Source organism: Tamandua tetradactyla, chromosome 3 (assembly GCF_023851605.1).
Source record: "Tamandua tetradactyla isolate mTamTet1 chromosome 3, mTamTet1.pri, whole genome shotgun sequence".
Taxonomy (NCBI): domain Eukaryota; kingdom Metazoa; phylum Chordata; class Mammalia; order Pilosa; family Myrmecophagidae; genus Tamandua; species Tamandua tetradactyla.
In genome coordinates this window covers 198,416,361-198,437,227 of record NC_135329.1, presented here as the reverse complement: position 1 = coordinate 198,437,227, position 20,867 = coordinate 198,416,361, and the positions used below count along the sequence as shown (strand labels likewise).

Genomic DNA, 20,867 nt, shown 5'->3' with positions numbered 1-20,867 from the left:
CTTGTCTAGAAATGAAGCAGGCAAGAATTATGCAACTCTTGGGAACAGAGAAGAGGCAGGGACAGCGTTGCTTCAGGAGAGCCTGTGATGATTCCTCGCCAGAAACTAAGAGATTAAAAAAAAAAAAAAAAAAAAGCAGCTGCAACAACCCAGCTGGGTGAGGCTGGAGCCTGAATAGACTCTGGAGTTGGGGCTGTCAATGAGGCGCTAGATGCTTTATTTCCGCCACTGTCCAAGTAACAGTATTACTTTGGCCTGCACAAAAGGTCACAATTCAACCACCCATCAGTTGTCCAGGCGTAAGGCAGCTTGTCTATTTCTTGCTGTTTCAATACATAAGACTTTAGTAGCTAAGCCCATTGTTGAAAACTTGGACTTCATACAAGACATATTACTAAAATAGCCCTTGTGAAAGGGAAAAATCAACAATGTAGTGTACTGGTTTGAAAAAAGAAACATGTTCTCAATACCAATAAGACAGAGCTTGCTTCAGAGTCCTTAAATTCCTTGCTTTAAGTGTACCTTTAATTCATATTCCACTTTTTTTTTTGCTTTTCTGTCTTATAGCAGGATTCTTAGGTTATATAATCAGTGATCATGGAATAGCAGAACCTCCTGTTCAATCTGGGTCACAGAAATATGAACATAAAGCCTGTGCCAAACCATATTAAACTTTACTGGGTCCCGACTCTTCATTTGCAGAAGGAAGAACCTGGCAGACTATGAAGTCCCTCTTAGCTCTAAAACTTGGGTTCTATCATAAAATCCACCAAACTTCTGGTTCATGCCATAAGCATTCATTGAGAGAATGCTAAAAGTGTCAAGGTCAAAATGCAAACAAGGCAGATTGTTCTATGGAGAAAAGTTTTATCCCATGGGTTAACAATGGCTTGATACAAAACTTTCTTCCTCTCTTATAAGATATTAAGGCACTAAATTGGAGGTATTTGGGAAGGATTAGCAAAAATACTCAAAATGCTAGAGCTATCCCTTTGTTTTAAATATAAAGAACCCCTTAGGTATCATCCTAGAGAAAGAGGCCAACTGGCTGGTTAATTTAAATTTGACCTGTTCTTCTCCCTAAAAAATGCATCCAAATGCCACTTGAAGTAACTCCCCCCAGACCCACAAATAGTTGTTTTATTATTTAGTTTTAAAAATATAAATATGAGACTAATAATCTTGGGCTATTGGAAAAACAACAACCAATCAACAAATTCTGTCAATACTGTCAGAGGCAAAGAAACAGCTAATGTACCCAAAAATCATTTTTAAATTTATTGCAAACTTTGGTGTTCTGCATCAGTGAGGTAGTTTGAAAGATACTTCAAGTTAACTGAGTAAGGACATTACCAGACATCCACACTGCATCTCACATGCCTCCTGTGATATTATACCTTCTAGGTAAGGCAGGGATTATCCTTTAACCCTGTGCATATATAAAGACTCACCCATTAACCCAGAAAGACCCACACTTTCATTGTAGTGGCGAAGGGTTTGCATTAAATCACCCAGCTTCCTCTGTTCTAGTTTCCTTTGAGACAGAAAACAGGCTTGCCTTCCCGAGCATTGAAGCAGCAACCTTCAGTATAAGTGTAACAGCGCTGATTATTGACAATTTTTTATACTTCTGGGTGCAAGACAAAGGAAATGACTCAGCCTGTACCCGGTGTATAAGAGAAACAGGGGGGAAAGAAAATCCAACTCAACCAGCATAAATGCATATTTCCTCAAGGCTGTAAGCCCTGTTTCTCTTAGTGCTTTAAGATTTTTTTTTCTTTTGTTGTTACTGTTTTGCTTTGCTATTTAAAATTATGTGCACTTGCAAAATAAATGGGTACATTTAAAATAGAGAAGGAAATCTCCATCAAATCGTACCAGGGTATTCAGTTTATGGCCCACTTATCTGTTGTAGCACAAGTTAATATAAAAAAAAATTCTTTTGCGATCTGTAGGACTATAGGAACTTTGAATATATCAAAGGGCTTCTGGCATGGCAGGATTAAGGCCTCTAGAGACCCTATAAAGAGATAAGCCCTCCAATGTATATTCTTAAATTAGATTTTATATATGCCAAAATTAAAGATGCTTCTGCCTAGATTTTTTTCTAATGGCAAAATTTTGGATTAAAAATGTAATCAATTTCAATTTCATCTGCTCCAAAGAAGGAACAGAACTTTTCTCAGTTTTTAGTGCCCTGGCTTTACTAAGCATGAGACTGAACCAGTAGTCCAACTGATGCTCAGTGGCACCATGTGATGGCTTTAGTTATGTACCTCAAATTTAGACATGTTCTTGGTCTTAATTCCTGTGGATATAAACTTACTGTAAAAGAGGATCTCTTAAAGACGTTATTTTTAGTTAAGGTGTGGCCCAGCTGAATGAGAGTGGGTCTTAATCTGGATTATGGTAGTCTTTTCCGACAGAATAAATTCAGGAATAGTGAGAGAAGACCCTGGGAAAGAGTTGGACCCCAGAAGTCACTGGAATGGGAAGAGAAAGGAGAGGGTATCGCCATATGTATGTCCAGGTGACAGGAGAGCCAAGAAAACACGAGACTCCCAGCCAGCCAAAATACTACCCACCCTGGGAGCAAGCGAGCCTTCCAATCTCTGAAACTCTAAGAAAGTGAGTTCCCACTGTCTAAGCCAAACTTGTGTGGGTAGCTGTGTAGCCTGGGAAACTAAGATACCCTGTCATTGTTAACAGGAAATTAAAATTCCTACCTATGTGAAATTGCAAAAACCCATGAATCATGGGCCTTTAAAAAACTTCTCCATAGGAATGAAATCATGATTTTGTAATAACTTATAGGCTTTCAGTTGTTGTGGTTATTTGTGTTTCACAGCCCTGTTCTAGAGGACTGACCTCTGACAAACTGGGGTGCAACTTTATTTAAATGGTACTCCTTTTACTTTACTTTGTCCAAAAAGAACTTTATAGTGAACTTTTCCATATCTACTGCAATATATTGTCTCCTATTCCCTGCTTAGACAAAAAAAAAAAAAAGATCTAATTTTGAGGCCACAGGTCAATGGACTCTCAGATCACTCAACTAATGGGAAGCCAAAGGGATGCAGGCTAAAAAAAATCCTTATTTAGAAGAACTGAGAAGGTTCACTTTTTTGCATATGAAATCCTTTCCTACTCAAGGCATCGGCCCAGTACAATTTTGTTTTGCTATTACCCAAACCAAATCCAGAATCTAGGCCAGGGCTTGAAGTTTTAAAAACCAGAGGCCTGCAGACAGATTACCACTAAGTTAGGAGGCAAAAGTCACCCACAAACACCTAGAATGGAAGAGGCACGGAAGCAAACATCTGCAATAAAGATCGTTGAAAACTGTACATTTTTCTTATTGAGTAGTGACTTAACACACAGTGACACTCAGAAACCTCTCTCTGACCTGCTCCCTGTGAACCTGCCCGCAGTATTGACTACCAGACAGGACATCAGACCCAGCAAATTATCTCCTTCTGAAAGTGGGTCCTGTCTTATAATAGGTTTCATCCTTTGGTAAACATTTAAAAATTCTTGGCCTGATGTCAAAATGTGTTTGTGTGTTCATCTAGAGACGCATTCATTAAGCAAGTACGTACTGTGAGCTACTAAGCACTGGGAGCTGATGCAGGTATTAGGGAGACTGCGGGGAGCAGGGCGACAGGCTCCACTCTCACAGAGGTGACATTGTGGTTCAGAGAAGACTCAGATGACTCAAGTCCACTGTGAGCTGCACACAGCTCCCTGGAGACGGTGCTTCCTTTCATAGCCCATATTACGACAAAGAGGCCATTTGGGAAGGAAATTAAAACTATTTATGTTACCATGAAATCCTTCTGGAATCTCAGTGTTCCAAAACATGTGCAAAAGCGTGTCTTCTACATAAGGCTCCTTGCCAACAGCAACATATTCCTAAGCATGAATAGAGAAGAGGTGTATTCCTGTCCACATGGGTTTCCATATGGCAGATTCATCTTATTTCCAAAACGTCATAAAAAATCTGCAGCACTGTGAAAAATACATTGGTTGGCATGACCTAAAGTATCAGATTATCTAAGTATATAAGTAGTGAAGTAACATTTTTTACTAACAGTATAGTACTAACATTGTTGACCAACAAATGGCAAATCATTTTACACATTTTCTCCTTTATGTTCTGGCTGGCCTGAACGACAGTTGTCATAGTCGTGAAACACCACCGAAAACTTTCGTGATGTTTAGGAAAAGGGTCTAATTTTCTCATCACCCAAAACAGAAACTCTGTATTAAAGGGTCTACATTGTTTGGAAACTGTAGGAACACATAATAATTCTAAAGATTTCCTAATCAGTAAAATAATTTAGCCTTCCTAAATGAGGACGATTACTATGAGTCTTATTTTCCTCTCCAGCCTTATCCTATTATCATCTACTGCATTTTTATTTACCACAGATATAACATCATCTGTCACCATAAATAATGCTACAAATTAATACTACCAATAATACTATAAATATAGCTATAAATTTGATGCCACAGTCAGAGAAAAAAATAAACACTCAAAATATTTATTCTCTCAAGGGGATGTTTGTGTTTCATTTATGACTTCTAAGAGCACAATCATTTGAAAATGAGAGTTTTGTCCTCTGGAATACCATACTTTCCTTTGTGCTCTTCAAATAATTTCCTTAGCTCCTTCAGATAGGTTTGATGCAGCTCATCGATCTGCTCTGGGGTTGGGTGCAGGGTCTTATCAACAGGAATTGGGCAGCCCACTGCAAAAAAGAGAATACATCATCAGTGGGAAACCCAAGCCACACCACCTCCCACTCTTGCCGCTAACAGAGAGCTCTGGAAAGAATTGCCAATCAGAATCCACTCAGGCCCGCTAGTGCCACTCCTTTTTCATCTTATTGGCTGCCTGCAGTGGTCACACCATCTCACTTGATAGTAGAGAACATTCCTTCTCTGCAGACACTGGACTGTCAGTGCCAGTGGTTTTGACTTTTGAGTCAAATGAGCCACTGTGCTGCCAGCAGCTGTGAGGCGTGTGGACATAGCTGGGTGCCACATCACCAGCATTCTCTTTCTGGGCAGCTGGCAGACCACAGTGCCCTACTATTACTGCTGTAAAATCTTTGACTCATCATCAAACCCCCACTCAGACTCTTTAAATAGTTTTTCTAAAAAATAATATATATATATATATATATATCTTCACAGCTAAGTATCTGTATTAAAGAAACACATGCAGTTATGAGGATTTCAGTGTTTGTAACAATGAAAAACCAAAAGCCAACTTAAAGTCTCAATAGAAGAGCTATTATATAAGTCATGAACTATTCATTTAATGGAATCCTAATCAGCAATTTTATTTAAAAAATGAAATAATATATATGTGTAGACACCCACATATATAGATATCTAAAAGTGAGGGGTGGCGGGGGGAAGCAAGCTGTAAAAAAATACAGTGTGATTCCATTTATGAAAAAAAGTCATCTTTCTGGGTATATATATAAGCATTTAATGCATAGAAAAAAATCTGGATGTCCTACAGAATAAATACAAACCAGATTAATTTTTTAAAAATAATAAAGAGCAGGGGAATGGTTATCTGGAAGTAAATAATTGAACCAAGAAAGCATGGAGCAGGGGTGGAAAACTGGCTTCCCAAAAACAAAACGCAGCCTGGAAATACATCCTGTTTGACTCAAGGGATGTAAAAGAGATTTCTAATCAGTTGTCCATATTCTTAAATTGTAGTGTTTTACACATCACAGATGCAGGTGCTGCCCCTGTCCTCTCAGGTCCCCTGGCTTCCCGAGCCTAGGGATCATACCTGCCTGGCACCTGCATCTGTGAAGCCTCCTGGGGTTCCAATGCCAGTGCCTGGCTGGAACTGGTTACCACCATAGCAGTCTAGGAATCAGGGGAAAGAGTAGACAGAGGGCTCTGGTCAGAAGGAAGTTTAATCTAAAGTTCTCAATTTTAAAATAGGGTGAAATTCATGGGATCGACAACGCCTGCCTGACCAAACAGGGGGAAAGAATTGTAACAAAATAGAGTACCAGTGGCTAAGAGAGTTCAGATAGAGTCGAGAGGTTATTCTAGAGATTACTATTATGCAAGCTAGATATTGCTATTTACCATAGTTTGCCAACCCCCGACCAAAACCATTCCTGCCAACCCTAAAGAATGTCTAGGGCTTTATCTGAGATTCTACAAAACTTCCATGCACTATGATTACTTCCCAGAAACCTACAACCTCCAGATGGGTTCCTAGGCCAAATAAGTCCTGAAATGCAGAGGGGCCAGCCTCTCCAGAACATCAGCTAGTTCCATCCCCCTGTCCCATATTAACGACAGCCCTTTCCAGCATGAAAAAGTTAGAATGGGCATAGCCAAACACCCCCAAAGATTGGGAGAAAGATCAAAGGAGAAGGAAGAGTTATAATAGAGAAGTTAGGATTTAACAGATGAGCATGACTGGTGAATCATGATATTGATATCTTTTTTAATCTCCAGTTTTCTTGGAGCAGCTAGAAGGAAAAATCTAAAATTGTGGAAGTATAGCCCATACCAAACTCTGAGATCTGTTCTACAACTAATTATTGCGACGTGCTTTGAGATTTACTGCTTTGTTGTATATATGTTATATTTCACACACACAAAAAGTCTGGAAAGGGAGACAACAAACCCATAACAGTGGTTACTTCTAGGGAAGGAGGTAAGAATGGGGGACTTTCACTTCATCTCTACTATAGGAATTTATTTACAAGATTACAAATAAATGATTTAAAACAAATCTTGTAATTTCTATGCGTAATTTAAAAGTGTTTATATAATATATATTTTTCTCACTTGTCACAATCTTTTTTTTTTTTTTTGGTCACACATTTTTAGAGAATACGAAGATACATGTGGCTTTGGCACCTGTTCTCCTGGGTCCTCTCTGCTATCACTGTGCCCCTGCGCCCTCTACTGGTCGGAAGCTGCTATTGACTGCCAAGGACTGAAAACACGCAGGATATCCAATGACCCACTAAACAGCAAACTGCTTCTTTCTACCTTTGATTAGTTTAGACATGAGGTCATGTGGAGCGGTAGGCGAGGGAATGGAACTCGCAGGGGAGGAGGTTTCCTTTGACCTGCCACAAGTCACACCATGCTACATGCAAGGCTTAGATCCACATCCGTGAGATAGGTGGTTAGTTAAGGGAAAACCCAGCAATTGTTACATAACAGAGAAGGAAGGAAGTGATGGATGTCATTTATAGGGGAAGCAAAGGGACAAAGAGAAGGAAGTGAAACAGACACACATGTATATATTTGCATGCATACATTATAATATATCCTTATTGCAACATTAACATTCTCAAATTGGTAAGTATTATATCCGATATAGCCTTAAGAAGCTCCTGTAGTAATTTTCTTTGATAGCTTGGATGTCAAATGTATATGTGATAGACATAAGTCCTTTGTAATTCAACATAAAGAATCAGAAACACAACCCTTTCAGTTGTGGCTGGGAATATGGATTAGAAGAGGCCAATGTAGTTAGGCGATAGAATCAGGAGCTGGTGTGGGGCGCAAAAGGCACCCGGCTAGACTGAGCAAGTTAGCTTCCTCTTTGAATTTACGTGTCTCATGTATAGAATGAAAGAGTATTCTTGCAGTTTCCCTCTAGCTCTGAATGTTGTTGTCATTTGATGGAAAAATTTAGAAATCTTCATGCAAATTAAGAAATCTACTAGCAAATTCTTGGTTTTTTAGAAAAAGCTTCTTTTTCGTAGTGCTTTTACTAACAGTGAAATTTTCCCTGTGTAGAAAATTTAACTATTTGGGTTGGGAGTCGGGGACTCAGAAAGAGACAAACGGGTCTAAGAAGATTCAGTGTGTGGTCCCAGCTTTTGTTAATTAGGATGTGTGAGTTCTTAATTATTAATCAAGTCTTCTTTTCTAGCAGCTATTCTACACCTAATTTTACTACTGCTATTTTCTCATTAATAGATGCCTCTTCCAGAGAGTTCAGAAATACCTGTATCTATTGAATTTATCATCAGAAGACATTTTCTCTTTAAATGGTGTGGCAGACCTTGTAATACTAGTCTTTCTCTTATTTACATGCAGAGAAACTGAGATGCTGAAAGCTCCGACTCAATAAGCAGATGAAGTTAAGATTTAAGGTCAGTATTCCTATCCCTCCTTCTTAAACTGACCCAAACTAGATTAGAGCATATGAAACCCTTCTCAATTGCTTTTCAGGGGTAAAGCCAGAGTTAACCCATATCACAGTTAATGCTTTTACCCAAGATCCCAAGGAATCATACGTAGCTCATAGAAAAGAAGTTATAACTCCCTAAGACATTAGTGGAAAAAACCTATTTTGGTGAACTTAGCTCCAAGTGAGCTACTTGGAGGGTAAATTGCACCTATACTGGAATATAACTATTATTTATTGAGGACCTACAAGATGCCATTAACTTGAATCCTCAGATCAATCCAGCGAGGTGGCCTTAATTGCTCCTGTTTTACAAATGAGAACAATGAGGCACAGAGAAATTCATTTAAATAGTCCAAGGAAAATCCCCATGAACCTGAATAGCAGTACCAGAAATGCAAAACTCTTGAGGAAAGGGCTTGGGTCAAAAGGCCGTAAGATGAACACGTGGAGGCAGGCATCCTTGGTCACTTTGCCTTCTGTAGAGGAAGGCAGGCAGAGAAACAAAGGACCAGGGCGTCAGCTTTTAGGGTCTCTATTTGCTTCACATCCCAGCCTTAAGGCAAAGGAGCCCTATCCCCTTAGGCCATCATGCAATGGGGCCTCAGTTCACAGCAAGAGCCTGGTGGGTTATAAGTGCCGTCACATTTTACCTGTTACTATCATTAGAGACTCAATGTCTTCATCTGCGAAACCAGGACGCAAAACACTCCTTCCATACCCAACTCCAGTGTAAGGGGACGAAGTAAAATGATCCATCTGGAATTGTGTTATTGCCAATGGGGATATTGTGAGAGGGGTCCCTGCAGCTCTAGAAGACAAACATTTTCTCCCTCTCGACAAAAAGGAGACTTTTTTTGCTGCTAACAAGAAGAAAAAAATGTTTTCAACATAAAACTAGAATAGTTGCACACTTCTTTTTACAACATAAAGGGAAAAACAGCTGCATCCGGCTGCTCTTGGAAATAGAACTTCTTGCCCTGGAAAAATCTTCTAATGCCTACTTGCTGCAGCAGAGTCAGGAATCATAGTTCTTGTTTTATGTTTTGCTGCTTTTTATAGATGGCATGCTTATTGGTTCCATTTTCCAAATTCCATCCAACAGTTCAAGATTAGTTATGTATTTATTGCCTTGCACAGAACTCTTGCTCCAATTTCTATGGGTGCTGTGCTGCATTCACCTAGGCTGAAGAATGAGCAGCTTCATGGGTTGTAGTAGAGTTTGGAAACGTGCATTGTTTTCTCTCACTGAGGCAAGCCATAGACCTCTCACAATAAAAAAAAATCTTTATTCTATTTTTCTGTAATTATGAAAATTCCATAGACTTAATCTCTCTAATGATGCTACTCAGGAAATACTTTCTCAAGACAGTATACAGCTGTACAATTAGAGAAAGAAAAGGTAGGGTGTTGTGTGGCAGACACTGAGGAACCAGCTAAAACGTGGGTTCAAATCCAACCTCTGGCATATAATGGAGGCTGGAGAGACACCCATTGTCAGTGTGTGTCTGTGTGTGTGTGTGTGTACATCTATATGCACATACATTAACATGCTGGTTATCTTACATTGTTATCTCCTTAAAGCCCTACTTTACAATGAAAACTTAATTAAGTTCCCTTTTTTTTTTTTGCTATTTCAGATAATCTGCTTACTCTGCTTTTTTTCCCATCTGTATATAATGATTTGACACATAAGGAATTACTTTTGCCCTCAAGTGATTTCAAATCAATTTAAAACAAAGTACATTCCCCTCGGTGGTAGTTAGGTTCAGGTGTCAACTTGTCCAGGTGATAGCGCCTTGTTCTGTTGCTATGGACTTGAATCATTAGCATGTGAGACTCATCTGTGGCTGAGTACCTCTTCAGTCACCTAAGGGGAGTGTCTTACACAGTGAGTGATGTTTAATTTAATTCCCAGGAGGCTTAAAAGAACGACCTCAATGTGGCACAGCCCAAGCACACCTCATATCAAGAGCCACAGTTCCAGATATATGGAGATGCAGAAAGAAATTGCCCCAGGGAAAGCTGTTGGAACCCAAAAGCCAGGAGAGAAGCCAGCAGACGTCACCATGTGCCTTCCCGTGTAACAGAATGAAAGCTAGCTGCCTTTCCTCTGAAGAACTATAAGTTTTTAACTAAATAAATCCCCTTTTATTAAAAGGCAATCCATCTCTGATGTGTTGCATTCTGGCAACTTTGGCAGACTAGAACACCCTTCCTAACTTTTTTTTTTTTAATCTCAAACCTATGGAAAGAATAATGCAATAAGCACTTGTATACCCTTCACCTAGATTCACCAACTTTCAATATTTTTTAGCACAGTTGGTTTCTCTCTTGTGCTCCTTCCTTCTCTTCTCTCTTTCTCTCCATACATGTGTGTTATCATTTTCATTTTTATAGAGCCGTTGAAAGTAATTGCAAACATCATGTGACATCATCATGTGATGCATCAACCCTAAATATTTCAGCATGTATCACCTAAGAATAAGGATACTGTCCTATATAACAACAACTCCACTATCATAACCAAGAAATTTAACATCTCTACAATACTATTTGATATTTAATCCATATTCAAACTTTAACAACTGCCCCAATAATATTCTTTATAGCTGTTTTCTCCCCTATTCCAAGATAGCTGTTGTGTGGCTTTAAGTTCCTCCTCCTTTTTTTGTCTTTTCATCCATTGATACTTTGAGAGGCCAGGCCATTTGTTTTTTGTTTTTTTCCTTTGAAAAATAACATATATACAACAAAACAATAAATTTCAAAGCACACCACAACAATTAGTTATAGAACAGATTTCAGAGCTTGGTATGGATTATAGTTCCACAATTTTAGGTTTTTCCTTCTGCTCCAAGACACTGGTGACTAAAAGAAATATCAATATGATTCAGCAGTCATGCTCATTTGTTAAATGCCATCTTTTCTGTTACAACTCCACCTTCTGCTTTGATCTTTCTCCAAAGAAAGAGCTGTTGATAATATGGGATAAGGGGATAGAAATAGTTGATATTCTTGGAGAAGCTGGCCCCTCTGGGTTTCAGGACTTATCTGGCCTAGGAACCCATCTGGAAGTTGTAGATTTCTGGAAAGTAATCATACTGCATGGAATCTTTGTTGAATCTCAGATACAGCCCTAGGTGCTCTTTAGGGATGGCAGGAATGGTTTTGATTGGGGTTTGACAAACTATGATAAATAGCAATATCTAGCTAAAGATTGCATAAGGGCAGCCTCCAGAGTACCTGTGGCCTCTTGATTCTAGCTGAACTCTCTCTGCCACTGATACCTTTGTTATAATTCTTTTACCCCTTTTGGTCAGGAAAGCATTGTTGATCTCATGGTTCCAAGGCCAGGTTCATCCTGGGAGTCATGTACCCTGTTGCCAGGGAGATTTTCACCCTTGGATGTCATTGTCCCATGTAGTGGGTAGGGTAATGACTTTACTTGCAGAGTTGGGCTGAGAGAGAGAGGCCACATCTGAGCAACAAAAGAGTTCCTCTGGAAGTAACTCTTAGACATGACTGCAGGTAGGCTTAGCTTCTCAGCTTCATAATTAAGCTTCACAAGAGAAAGATTCAAGATTAAGAGCTTGGCCTATTGACTCGGGAGTTCCTAATATTTGAGCCAATATCAGGGGTTTCCATGGTGGTAATGCTTAAGAGTTCCATATTTTTTCTCCCATCCCTTAACGGACTTTGCCAATACTTTTGTTTGTTTGTTTATTTGTTTTTGCATGGGCAGGCACTGAGAATCGAACCCAGGCTTCCTGCATGGCAGGTGAGAACTCTGCCACTGCACCACCATTGCCTGTCAGCCAATATTTTTTAATTATCTTCTCAACATACTCTGGGATGTATCTAGGCATTACATTAAACTATACAGAATTATAGGCCCTCATTCCCTTTCTGGGAGGCCACTTGTTTTATACAATGCCTCATATATGAATTTGCCTGGTTATTTTCTCATGGCTTGATTAGATTTAACATTTCAGCAAGAATATTTGCACAGGGATACTGAAGCCCATTTGAAAGAGCCCCACAATTGGGTTAAGACAGATTTCTGTTCTGTATCCCAACCCCCATTTGCCTAGCACCTGGAGTTTACAGAATGATTTTCCAAATCTCCTGTCATTTAGCCACAGAATAACCCAGAGAGAAAATAGCACAATTACTATTATCCGCTCTTTACCATTGTAGAATCTGAGGCTCAGAGAAGATAAATGAAACATCCAAAGTTACTCAGATTCAGACCTCAAACCCATTCCAACTCCTTCTACATATATGGCTGATGTGATGACGTATAGATGATATGTACCTTCTTCACGTCAAGTCAATTTGTGTGTGTTTGGTTGGTGCCTTACTGTTACCTGTCACAGTGGGATTACAGGGGAAAAAAACAATTTCTTGTTTTTTTTTATTTGTGTTCCCTCAATGTTGCCTTAAGAGTAAAAATGGAATGAACACTTCTGTCATATTGATAATCAGATGATGGTGTCTGTAGTTCATGAGAGTCTTGAAGTTAGAAGAATTGCAATTGCATTCCTTTGTGTGCTACATGCAAACATAGCTGTTAAGCCTGTAGAGGTATCTATAATTCAAAATAATCTACCACTGGGAAGAGGGAAAAAAAGTTCTTTATATTAAAATGCCAACTAGTACACGGACCTCATGATTTGACGCACTGAGAAGGATACAACCTATTTCTGTGGATTTCTTGCCAAAAATGTATCTGGAATATAATCATGAGGAAATATACCACCAAAGTTCAGGAACATTCTACAAACAATTGGTCTATGCTCTCCAAAACCACCTATGCCAAAAAGACAAAGAAAAGTTGAAGAACTACTCCAAATTAAAGAAAACTGAAGAGATATGAAAATTAAATGCCGGGCCATGGTGGCTCAGCAGGTAAGAATGCTTGCCTGCCATGCCCGAGGACCCGGGTTCGATTCCCGGTGCCTGCCCATGTTAAAAAAAAAAAAAAAAATTAAATGCCATGTATAATCCTACTTAGGGGACTCCCCTCCACCACAAAACAAAAAACAAACTAAAAAAAACCACTAACAAGTAACAAGGAAATTATTCGGCTAATTGGCAAAATTTGAATATAAATTATATATTAGATACTTGTACTGAATCAGTGTTAGATTTGCTGAATTATACTGCCATTATAGAAGAGAAAGATATTGTTCTTAAGTGATATATATGTAAAGGTAATTAGGAGCCAGGAGTCATGTCGTCTATGCTTACTCAGAGAGTTCATTAATAATAATAATGAAAAGTGCATTATTATAGCATTAGAGAGAACCTATAGCACAATGTTAACTGGTAAGTCTAGGAGAAAGGTATACAGGAGTTAATTTTACTATTCGTGAAATTCTTTCGAATGCTTGAAATGTTTCAACATAAAATTTTTTTAAGTGAAAAGTAACACATGCTATGAAACATGAAATTTCCTCTTTTAAATAGCAAGTTTCACTTCTATTTTTATTCTCATCCTCACGGAGCTCAGTAATGCAGAAATAAAAAATGCAGAATTAAAAGAAGCAATGTTCTTCCAAGAAACTGTGATACTTGACACATTTTCTTAAAGTCTGAACGAAGTCAACTGTCCCTCTGGCTGTCATAATGGATATGACATTTAAAACACTTTTTCTCTGTTACTATGTGAACATTTCATTGTATGTGATAGATTGATAACATTCATAAAATATATAAATTACAGACTATTTGTTAAATATATTAAGAAAAGATATAGTAGCTTCTTTGCAAGTTACATCCAATGAGATTGCCCCTCAGTAAGGAGAAAAGAAGATTTTGATGGAGGATGCAGAGAAATCTGATGATTTAGCAAGGTCTGGGGTAAGAAATATGTCGTAGAGAGTGACTCTGCCCTGAATATGGCACTTTGGATTCAGTAAGGACACATGTTTAAAGAAATGTAAAGGGATATTACAGTCTTAGTGAGAATCCCTTAAAATTGAAAGGAGAGGTCTTCATTGGTTGAGGTCACCAATGAAGACCAGGCTAAAAGATGCTTGGGAACACTTCATAGGATGAAGAATCTAGGCATCTCTCAATACCCGTGAGTGAAAGGATTATAGCTGAAGTGATCATTTAGAAGGAGTTCCGCTAAAATGTATGGAATTCACACCTGCAAAACTATGTACAGAGCTCTTGCCATGTGAGTAGTGCTTATTTATATTAACAAAGCTTTAGTTAAGTTGAAGGGGGAGCAAAGGGGCCACAAAATAACTTGCTGCTCTGCATTATTCCTGCATCCTGACTGGGATGGGACAGGAAGAGTTTTGGTCAGGGAGTCCACAAGAAACAACCCTGGGTCTAAAGGGCTTCAATTTTAAATAGAAACAAACCTCGTAATTTAGATCATTGTTTTAAAATCATATTATGTTTTATTTTCTGTGGCATCTGATTAATAAATAGCTTTATTTTTGCATATGGAATTGGAAATATTCTCTCCTTAACCTGTACTATTTCTCTCCTTAACCTTATTTCGTGTAAATAAAAGTTTTAAATGCACATAGTTTTGAAGATCTGGTTTGTACAAATCAAGTCGCTCTCACCATTTGGCTTCCACTCGGACATCATAAGAGCAGGCAACTGAGTTTCATGTATGTTCGTATTCTTAACTTCATTTTTAAAAGGCTTTGAGCGATAACTGGACACTGAGGGTCTTGAAGACTCTAAATAGTATTTCTGATATAATCCTTTCAGAGGGCTGTGGGGAAGAGTGGGTTAAATCACTTTTCTCTTACTCAGAATCTTTTAAGAGAAGCAAGTTGGGTAGGTATGAGTGAAAACAAGAACTGTACTTTTTTGGTGTTTATAACTAAATCAGATGCAGTAATTTCCATTTGACCTTTGACCAATTAATGATTTCTGTCAAGTGGCAAACCACGTTACTTCTTTACAATATGCTTAACTTAGCTAGGGGATAACTGTAATCATTAAACTCAACAGAACATTCTTTCAACATTCACAAGTTATTTCATGTGTGATTATGAATTTCTTTTCATTAGAATTCTTAGTTCCTAAAATCAATCTTAGCATTTTCTTTATATCCCCCAAAATATTAACTGCACTACTTTGCAAATGAAGGATAGAAATGATTAATTAACATGCCAAAGTGTAACCAGCTTATCTTGAAAAATATGATCGAAAACAAATTTATCTCAGTATTCCTATTTCACTAAGAATAAGGCTGCTACCATTCCATTTGAGTTAAATACAGCATTTAAAACATATGACCACATGAGAAATACCCAGCCCTTAGACCCTTATGATAGCAAAATCTTCTAGTGAAACAGACAAAAAACTTTAGACTATATTTGAATTTCATTTAATGGACTATCCATGGTAAATAGAGAGAGTGCATGGTTTTTGTTATTTCTGCTATCAGCACCAGCCTGGCACTTTCTCATTTCAGTGTTCCAGTCCCACTCCTACCTCCTTATTGCTTGGCCCCTCAGTCCTCTTTATCAACATGATCTGTCACTCTCCTCTCCCTCCTTGATACCCAAATATGCAACTTTTAAAAACAGTTAGCCCATACTGAAGCACATATAACTATAGCTAGTTTGCAAATGATTATCTAGCAAAAAGTTCAAGAAGTGTCTTTGCTATAGAAGCTGATGTCCCCAAGAATTGAACATGATGAAGACAGCTATTATACTGAACTTTCCATCAGCTAGCAAACCCTGATATCTTGTTAGTCAAGGAATTGTTATGCTATCATCTGCTGATAAAGAGAAACAGATTTGTTATAGAGAATTAGAAACTTGGTTTAAAAAATCAGATTCTACCAGTGGCTCAGTGGCTGTATTCTTGAAGGCAGTCAATGAATATAATAATGTAAGTATGCCTTATATTTCACAAATAAAAGGCATACTGTCAGTGAAGTTCAAATAACATCTATAGGATTATTATGTTAGGAAGTTCTTATTCAAAGCCACATCTCCTGCACTGGTACCTCCATCAATAAAAATGACTATCACTCAAAGGTATTTTTACCATTTTAACAAGCCTTTAGTCATTAACCTACATACCCACAGTGTTGATACATTTCCTATAGGGCATTAGGCCAAAATTGTACTGAAAAATTCCTCTGGCATGAAACAGTGGCAAGGTGAACCCCACGATCTTCTGTAGTTTCTTCTGAGCAGTTCGAAGCCATGAGCCCTCAGGGTTGTGAACTTGCTTAAATAGTTCATTTTCACCAAAAGAATACAGTGGGACCAAATGGGCCCTGCAAATAACACAGGGGAAGAATCAGTATTTTAGATGAAATGCATTTAATATTTTAATATGTCTGTCTGATTTTTGCAACTAATTCCTAAAAATTCCTTAATGTCCCAAGCCTTCCTATATTGCTAACTTCTCGTTCCATACATTGAAACCGCCTCATACTTACACTTGAAACTTTGGGGGAAGGCACTCTTTCAGCAGTCTAGCCATTTATGGAATTTTATTCTACAGAAAATCAGGGTTCCAGGAAGTTTCCTTTGCACCTATACTTTTGACCATTACTAATTTGTTCATTTGGCTGGAAATTTATACTGTGTCTATAAAACTTTGTTTTGGGTTGAAGGTGTTTGTTCTGCTTTCAGAGATAAATTTAATTGCTGGATGCCCTTGGATTGAAATTCCTTAAGCAAGAAGGTCTATTCCATCCCCCAAGAACATACACCCCTACTTTTATTGTGATTAATTTGGAGGAGGCCTGCCTTTAACAGCTAGAAAAAGTGCTTTATTTGTGTTCATTCAATAATGTCATAACTTCCCTGACCCAGTGACCTGAAATGAAAAGTCACTTACCCATGGGTCAAAGCCAATTTAACAAATCCTTTCCGTTCGCGGATGAACAGAGTAAAGTTTCCAGGATTGGCATCCAGAGATTCTTCTGCACCCCCAAGGACAATAACTGAAATGTTTCCACCTCCTTCCTTGCTCAGCACATGGGACACACTTTTCTTGGAAACTGAGACTGCCCCTTAGTGAGTAAAACAAAAGATGTAACTAATCATCCTTCTTTAAATTAAAAAAAATTTTAATCATAATGTTCCATGGCATCAGCAAATACTTAACTAAATTTCCTATACTGCTTACATTTGGAGCATTTTTCAGGCTTACAATTTTTGCACAGCCAAACCTTAGCTATGTATTCCACTAATAAGATCAAACATTTGGCAGTGTCTGAAGTGAAATGGAAATGTGAAGTTCCATTTTCAGGTTATCAAATGCCACCTGATGATCTACTGCTCATTTGGGCAGGTTCCACACTGCTCAATTCTATGGGACCCATTCATATTGCATTCAAAGTAAAAGGTGCCCTCTGGAGTTGCTCAGTGTACAACATACACAGCCATACGTGATGGCCTTGATCATTAACCTGGCTCAACCTTGCTAAGAACTGAAAATTATATCCTTCAGGGAGCTGCAGTAGATCTGCTGAAAACACAGTGGCTTGTTTTTTTTCAGATATTTTATATGGCTTCAAATAATTTGGACATTTGACAAATAATCTAGATCACCTGTCATATCTCTACATGGTTCCAAGATGTCCAGTTCAACTTTGCTAAATTGTTCATTTAAGACAGTTGCATAGCTGTTCAGTCTTTGTATTAGGTCTTCCCAGGTAAAAATAACTTTAAGTATTCATTTTCTGATTTAAAATATGCTATGAACCCTTTGTGGAAAACACAGTAAAGAATAAATCAAAGCCACAAACACATTTCGGAGCTATTTTAACGTCTCATGTTTCCTTCTATTCTTCATTTCACCCATCCAGAATGTATTCAACAGGCTGTTTATAAAGACATGCACACCTCATCTCATCTCTTGGAGGAAATTATATGATGATTTTACCATGGGTTCCTATTCTAGGGGGAACTGTAAAATTATGACAAGTTTCTGAATGACCAACTACCCTCTTAAGGAAAGAGGCAGAGGGTGATAGGTCAGAGGGTAGAGAACCTGAGCCAAAATGAATTTGAATTCAAAGTGTAGCCATCATCTCTGCTCTGTGAATTGCGTGAGAGCTGGAGGGATAAAGTCCTCAGTAGATTCCCAGACTCCTGGCTAGCCTGGCTTGCCTCTTATCTCTCTAGCACTTCTTTCCAGTTTCTTCTTCAGGTTTCCTTCTTCGGGTCACCCTTAAACGCTGCTCTTTCCCAGGGTTTCTTCATTGTCTCTAGTCTTCAAACATCATCCACACCAATGAATTCAAACACCAACTATGTGTGCTGAGTTCTCCCAAACCCCTATCTTGGGAGACCTTCTTCCTCAGGTTCCAGGCCCACATCTCCAATGGCCCAAAGGACATCTCTACCTGGATGTCTCAAGACACTTCAAACTCCATGTTCCCCAACTCAATACACTAAATTACCCCTTGCAGCATTACTTATCAAAATGAATGGGACCACCATCTAAGCAGTCACTCCAGTCACATTTATTCTTCTCTCTTAGCCTTCACATTAACTTGCTTATTCATTCATTCAAAAACACTTTCTGGGCGGTGCAATGGTGGCTCAGCAGCAGAAATCTTGCCTGTCATTTCAGAGACCCAGGTTCGATTCCCAGAGCTTCCCATGCCAAAAAAAATAAAAAAGGAAAAACACTTTCTGAGCATAAGCTACACACAAGACACTGTGATATACACTGAGGATATAGTGATGACAAATACAGTGGCTGACCCTATGAGGCTGAATCAATCACTAAGTCTTACTGAATCTGTCCATCAAATACTGTTCACATTGATCCTCTCTTCTGAATTTCCACTGCCATAGACTCTTCGATCATCATAGTCTCCAAGCTCACTCTCCTCCAACCTGACTCTGAGCTGCTGCCTGAATGATCCTTCTATCATGGAAAATCAATTAAGTCCATTCTTTGCTCAAAATTCTTCATAGGTTCCCTGCTGCTTACCTGGAGCACAAAATTTAAACTCCTCTGCATAGTATATACAGCTGTCGTGATCTGACCCCTGATGACCTGCCCAGCCTTAATGGGTAGATAGAAAGGAAGATAAGCTTTGAAATGCAAAGTCTTCTTTGGCCAATAACTAGTGAGTATAGACACGCTGAAATGGGCCAAATGTAATGGTTTGGAGGGGGAGTTCCAGGATTTATATCCACAGAAATCTCTTGGATAAGAGCAAAACAGACACCTGTCATCAAAGAACCCCTGAAATCCTACTGGTTCTTTACTTGATGAGACCTGGAGCATATGTGTGTCTGCCTTTCACATCTAGAGAGACAACTACCAAGGCTAGTGCAGAGAAGAAAGGCAGCCTTGGACCAGGGACTGTCTTGGAAAGCTGGGTCTGAAAGGGATTGAGGGCCCTCTAACCATAGAGACAATAACAGCCTAAATCTCCACTACAAGTTTGGAAATTTTTATTTAGCCTTTAGACCTTTTAAGGCTGTAGCAAAGAAAAAGATTTCATGATGTTATAAGCCAGTGATGATAGATAGGTTTCATCTCCAATGCCCCCTCTAGTAAATGGCAGTGGCTGTGGGGGTGCTGCATGGAGAAAGGCTCTAAGATTGTTTATTTGTGTCTTGACATGGGTCATGGAGAGGGGTATACAGACACCTCTGGTGCCATGAACTTTCCACTCCTGCTCTCATCTATGCTAGACAAACTCACCTGTCACTATACTTCGACTCAGCAAACAGTATACTGTAAATACATCTCTGTTCTCTTTTTATTTTTGGAAATTAAAATTTTTTCTTCCTTTTGAAAAGCTTCCACTCAATGTCTGCAAAACAAGGAAGAGACTTTTTCCTCCTTTATGGTATTTTGGGAATTTAGTGTGCCCTCCAGTGGTCAGATGCTGTGGTAGCCCAAACAGGACTCAAAGCCCAGAGCCATACAGTGATGTTCCATAAACAAAGTCTAAAAACCCAGCCATGGATCTTGGTCCTTTGATGCTTTAGTTATTTCCTAACAGCAATATAATGACAATAGATACCTGAGGAACTAGTAGGAAGTTTTGAAAATCTGGGAGAACTTAGAAAATTCTATCCTTGAATAAGCCACTTATTGATCCTGAAACTAGAAATTTTTAAATAGAGAATATACACTTTTCTTTATATTCAAGAAATGCAAAGACGGTAATTATCTACACAATGCTCATAAATATAAAGCGCTCTGCAAGTTACTCTAGTTCATGGTTAGTCAAAAGTTGGCCAAATTGTAAAATCAGACAAATTGAGCCTATGAAGTTGAGAGCAACTAACACAAGCTTAAAAATATGTAAAGTATCTTTATAGCATTTCAGCTTAATTTTATATTGGAATTGGCATAGTTATGGTTTCACTAATCAAAGAGTCTTCCACTGGTTCAGAGAAGCAGAAGGAGAACGGGCTGTTGTTCCACCTCTGATCATTATAAAAGCATACAGACAGCCTCTCCAATGGTGCAATTTATTACCTATTTGATCCATGATTCTTTCACAGCTGGATATACAGAAGGCATTCATTAACTCATTCTTTCGTGCAACAATTGGTCATTCCTGTGTTTCAGATACCATCATGCTAGATGCTTAGGATGGAAGAGAAAAAAAACAAAGAAAAAGACACTGTCTGCATCTCCTCAGAGCTTACAGTCCAGTAGAGGAGGCAGGAAACAGCTATAGAGCATG

General features: G+C 38.6%; 1 protein-coding gene and 1 long non-coding RNA gene across 3 annotated transcripts in view; one reads left to right on the top strand and one right to left on the bottom strand.

Moving 5' to 3' along the window:
- Positions 1–4,525: 4,525 nt before the first annotated feature.
- MOGAT1 (monoacylglycerol O-acyltransferase 1) overlaps positions 4,526–20,867 on the bottom strand; it is a 35,159-nt gene continuing 18,817 nt past the window's right edge. For both annotated transcript variants that reach the window (XM_077155263.1, XM_077155264.1), the window contains exons 4-6: positions 17,039–17,213; positions 16,270–16,469; positions 4,526–4,754 (exon numbers count right to left, since the gene is read on the bottom strand). In XM_077155263.1, coding sequence (XP_077011378.1) covers positions 4,600–4,754; positions 16,270–16,469; positions 17,039–17,213 — 530 coding nt within the window. In that variant the 3' untranslated portion in view covers positions 4,526–4,599. The remainder of the gene's footprint in view (positions 4,755–16,269; positions 16,470–17,038; positions 17,214–20,867) is intronic.
- Positions 7,284–10,278, top strand: LOC143678153 (uncharacterized). The gene is made up of 3 exons (XR_013173094.1): positions 7,284–7,362; positions 8,110–8,165; positions 10,119–10,278. It is a non-coding gene; the product is annotated as an uncharacterized LOC143678153 (long non-coding RNA).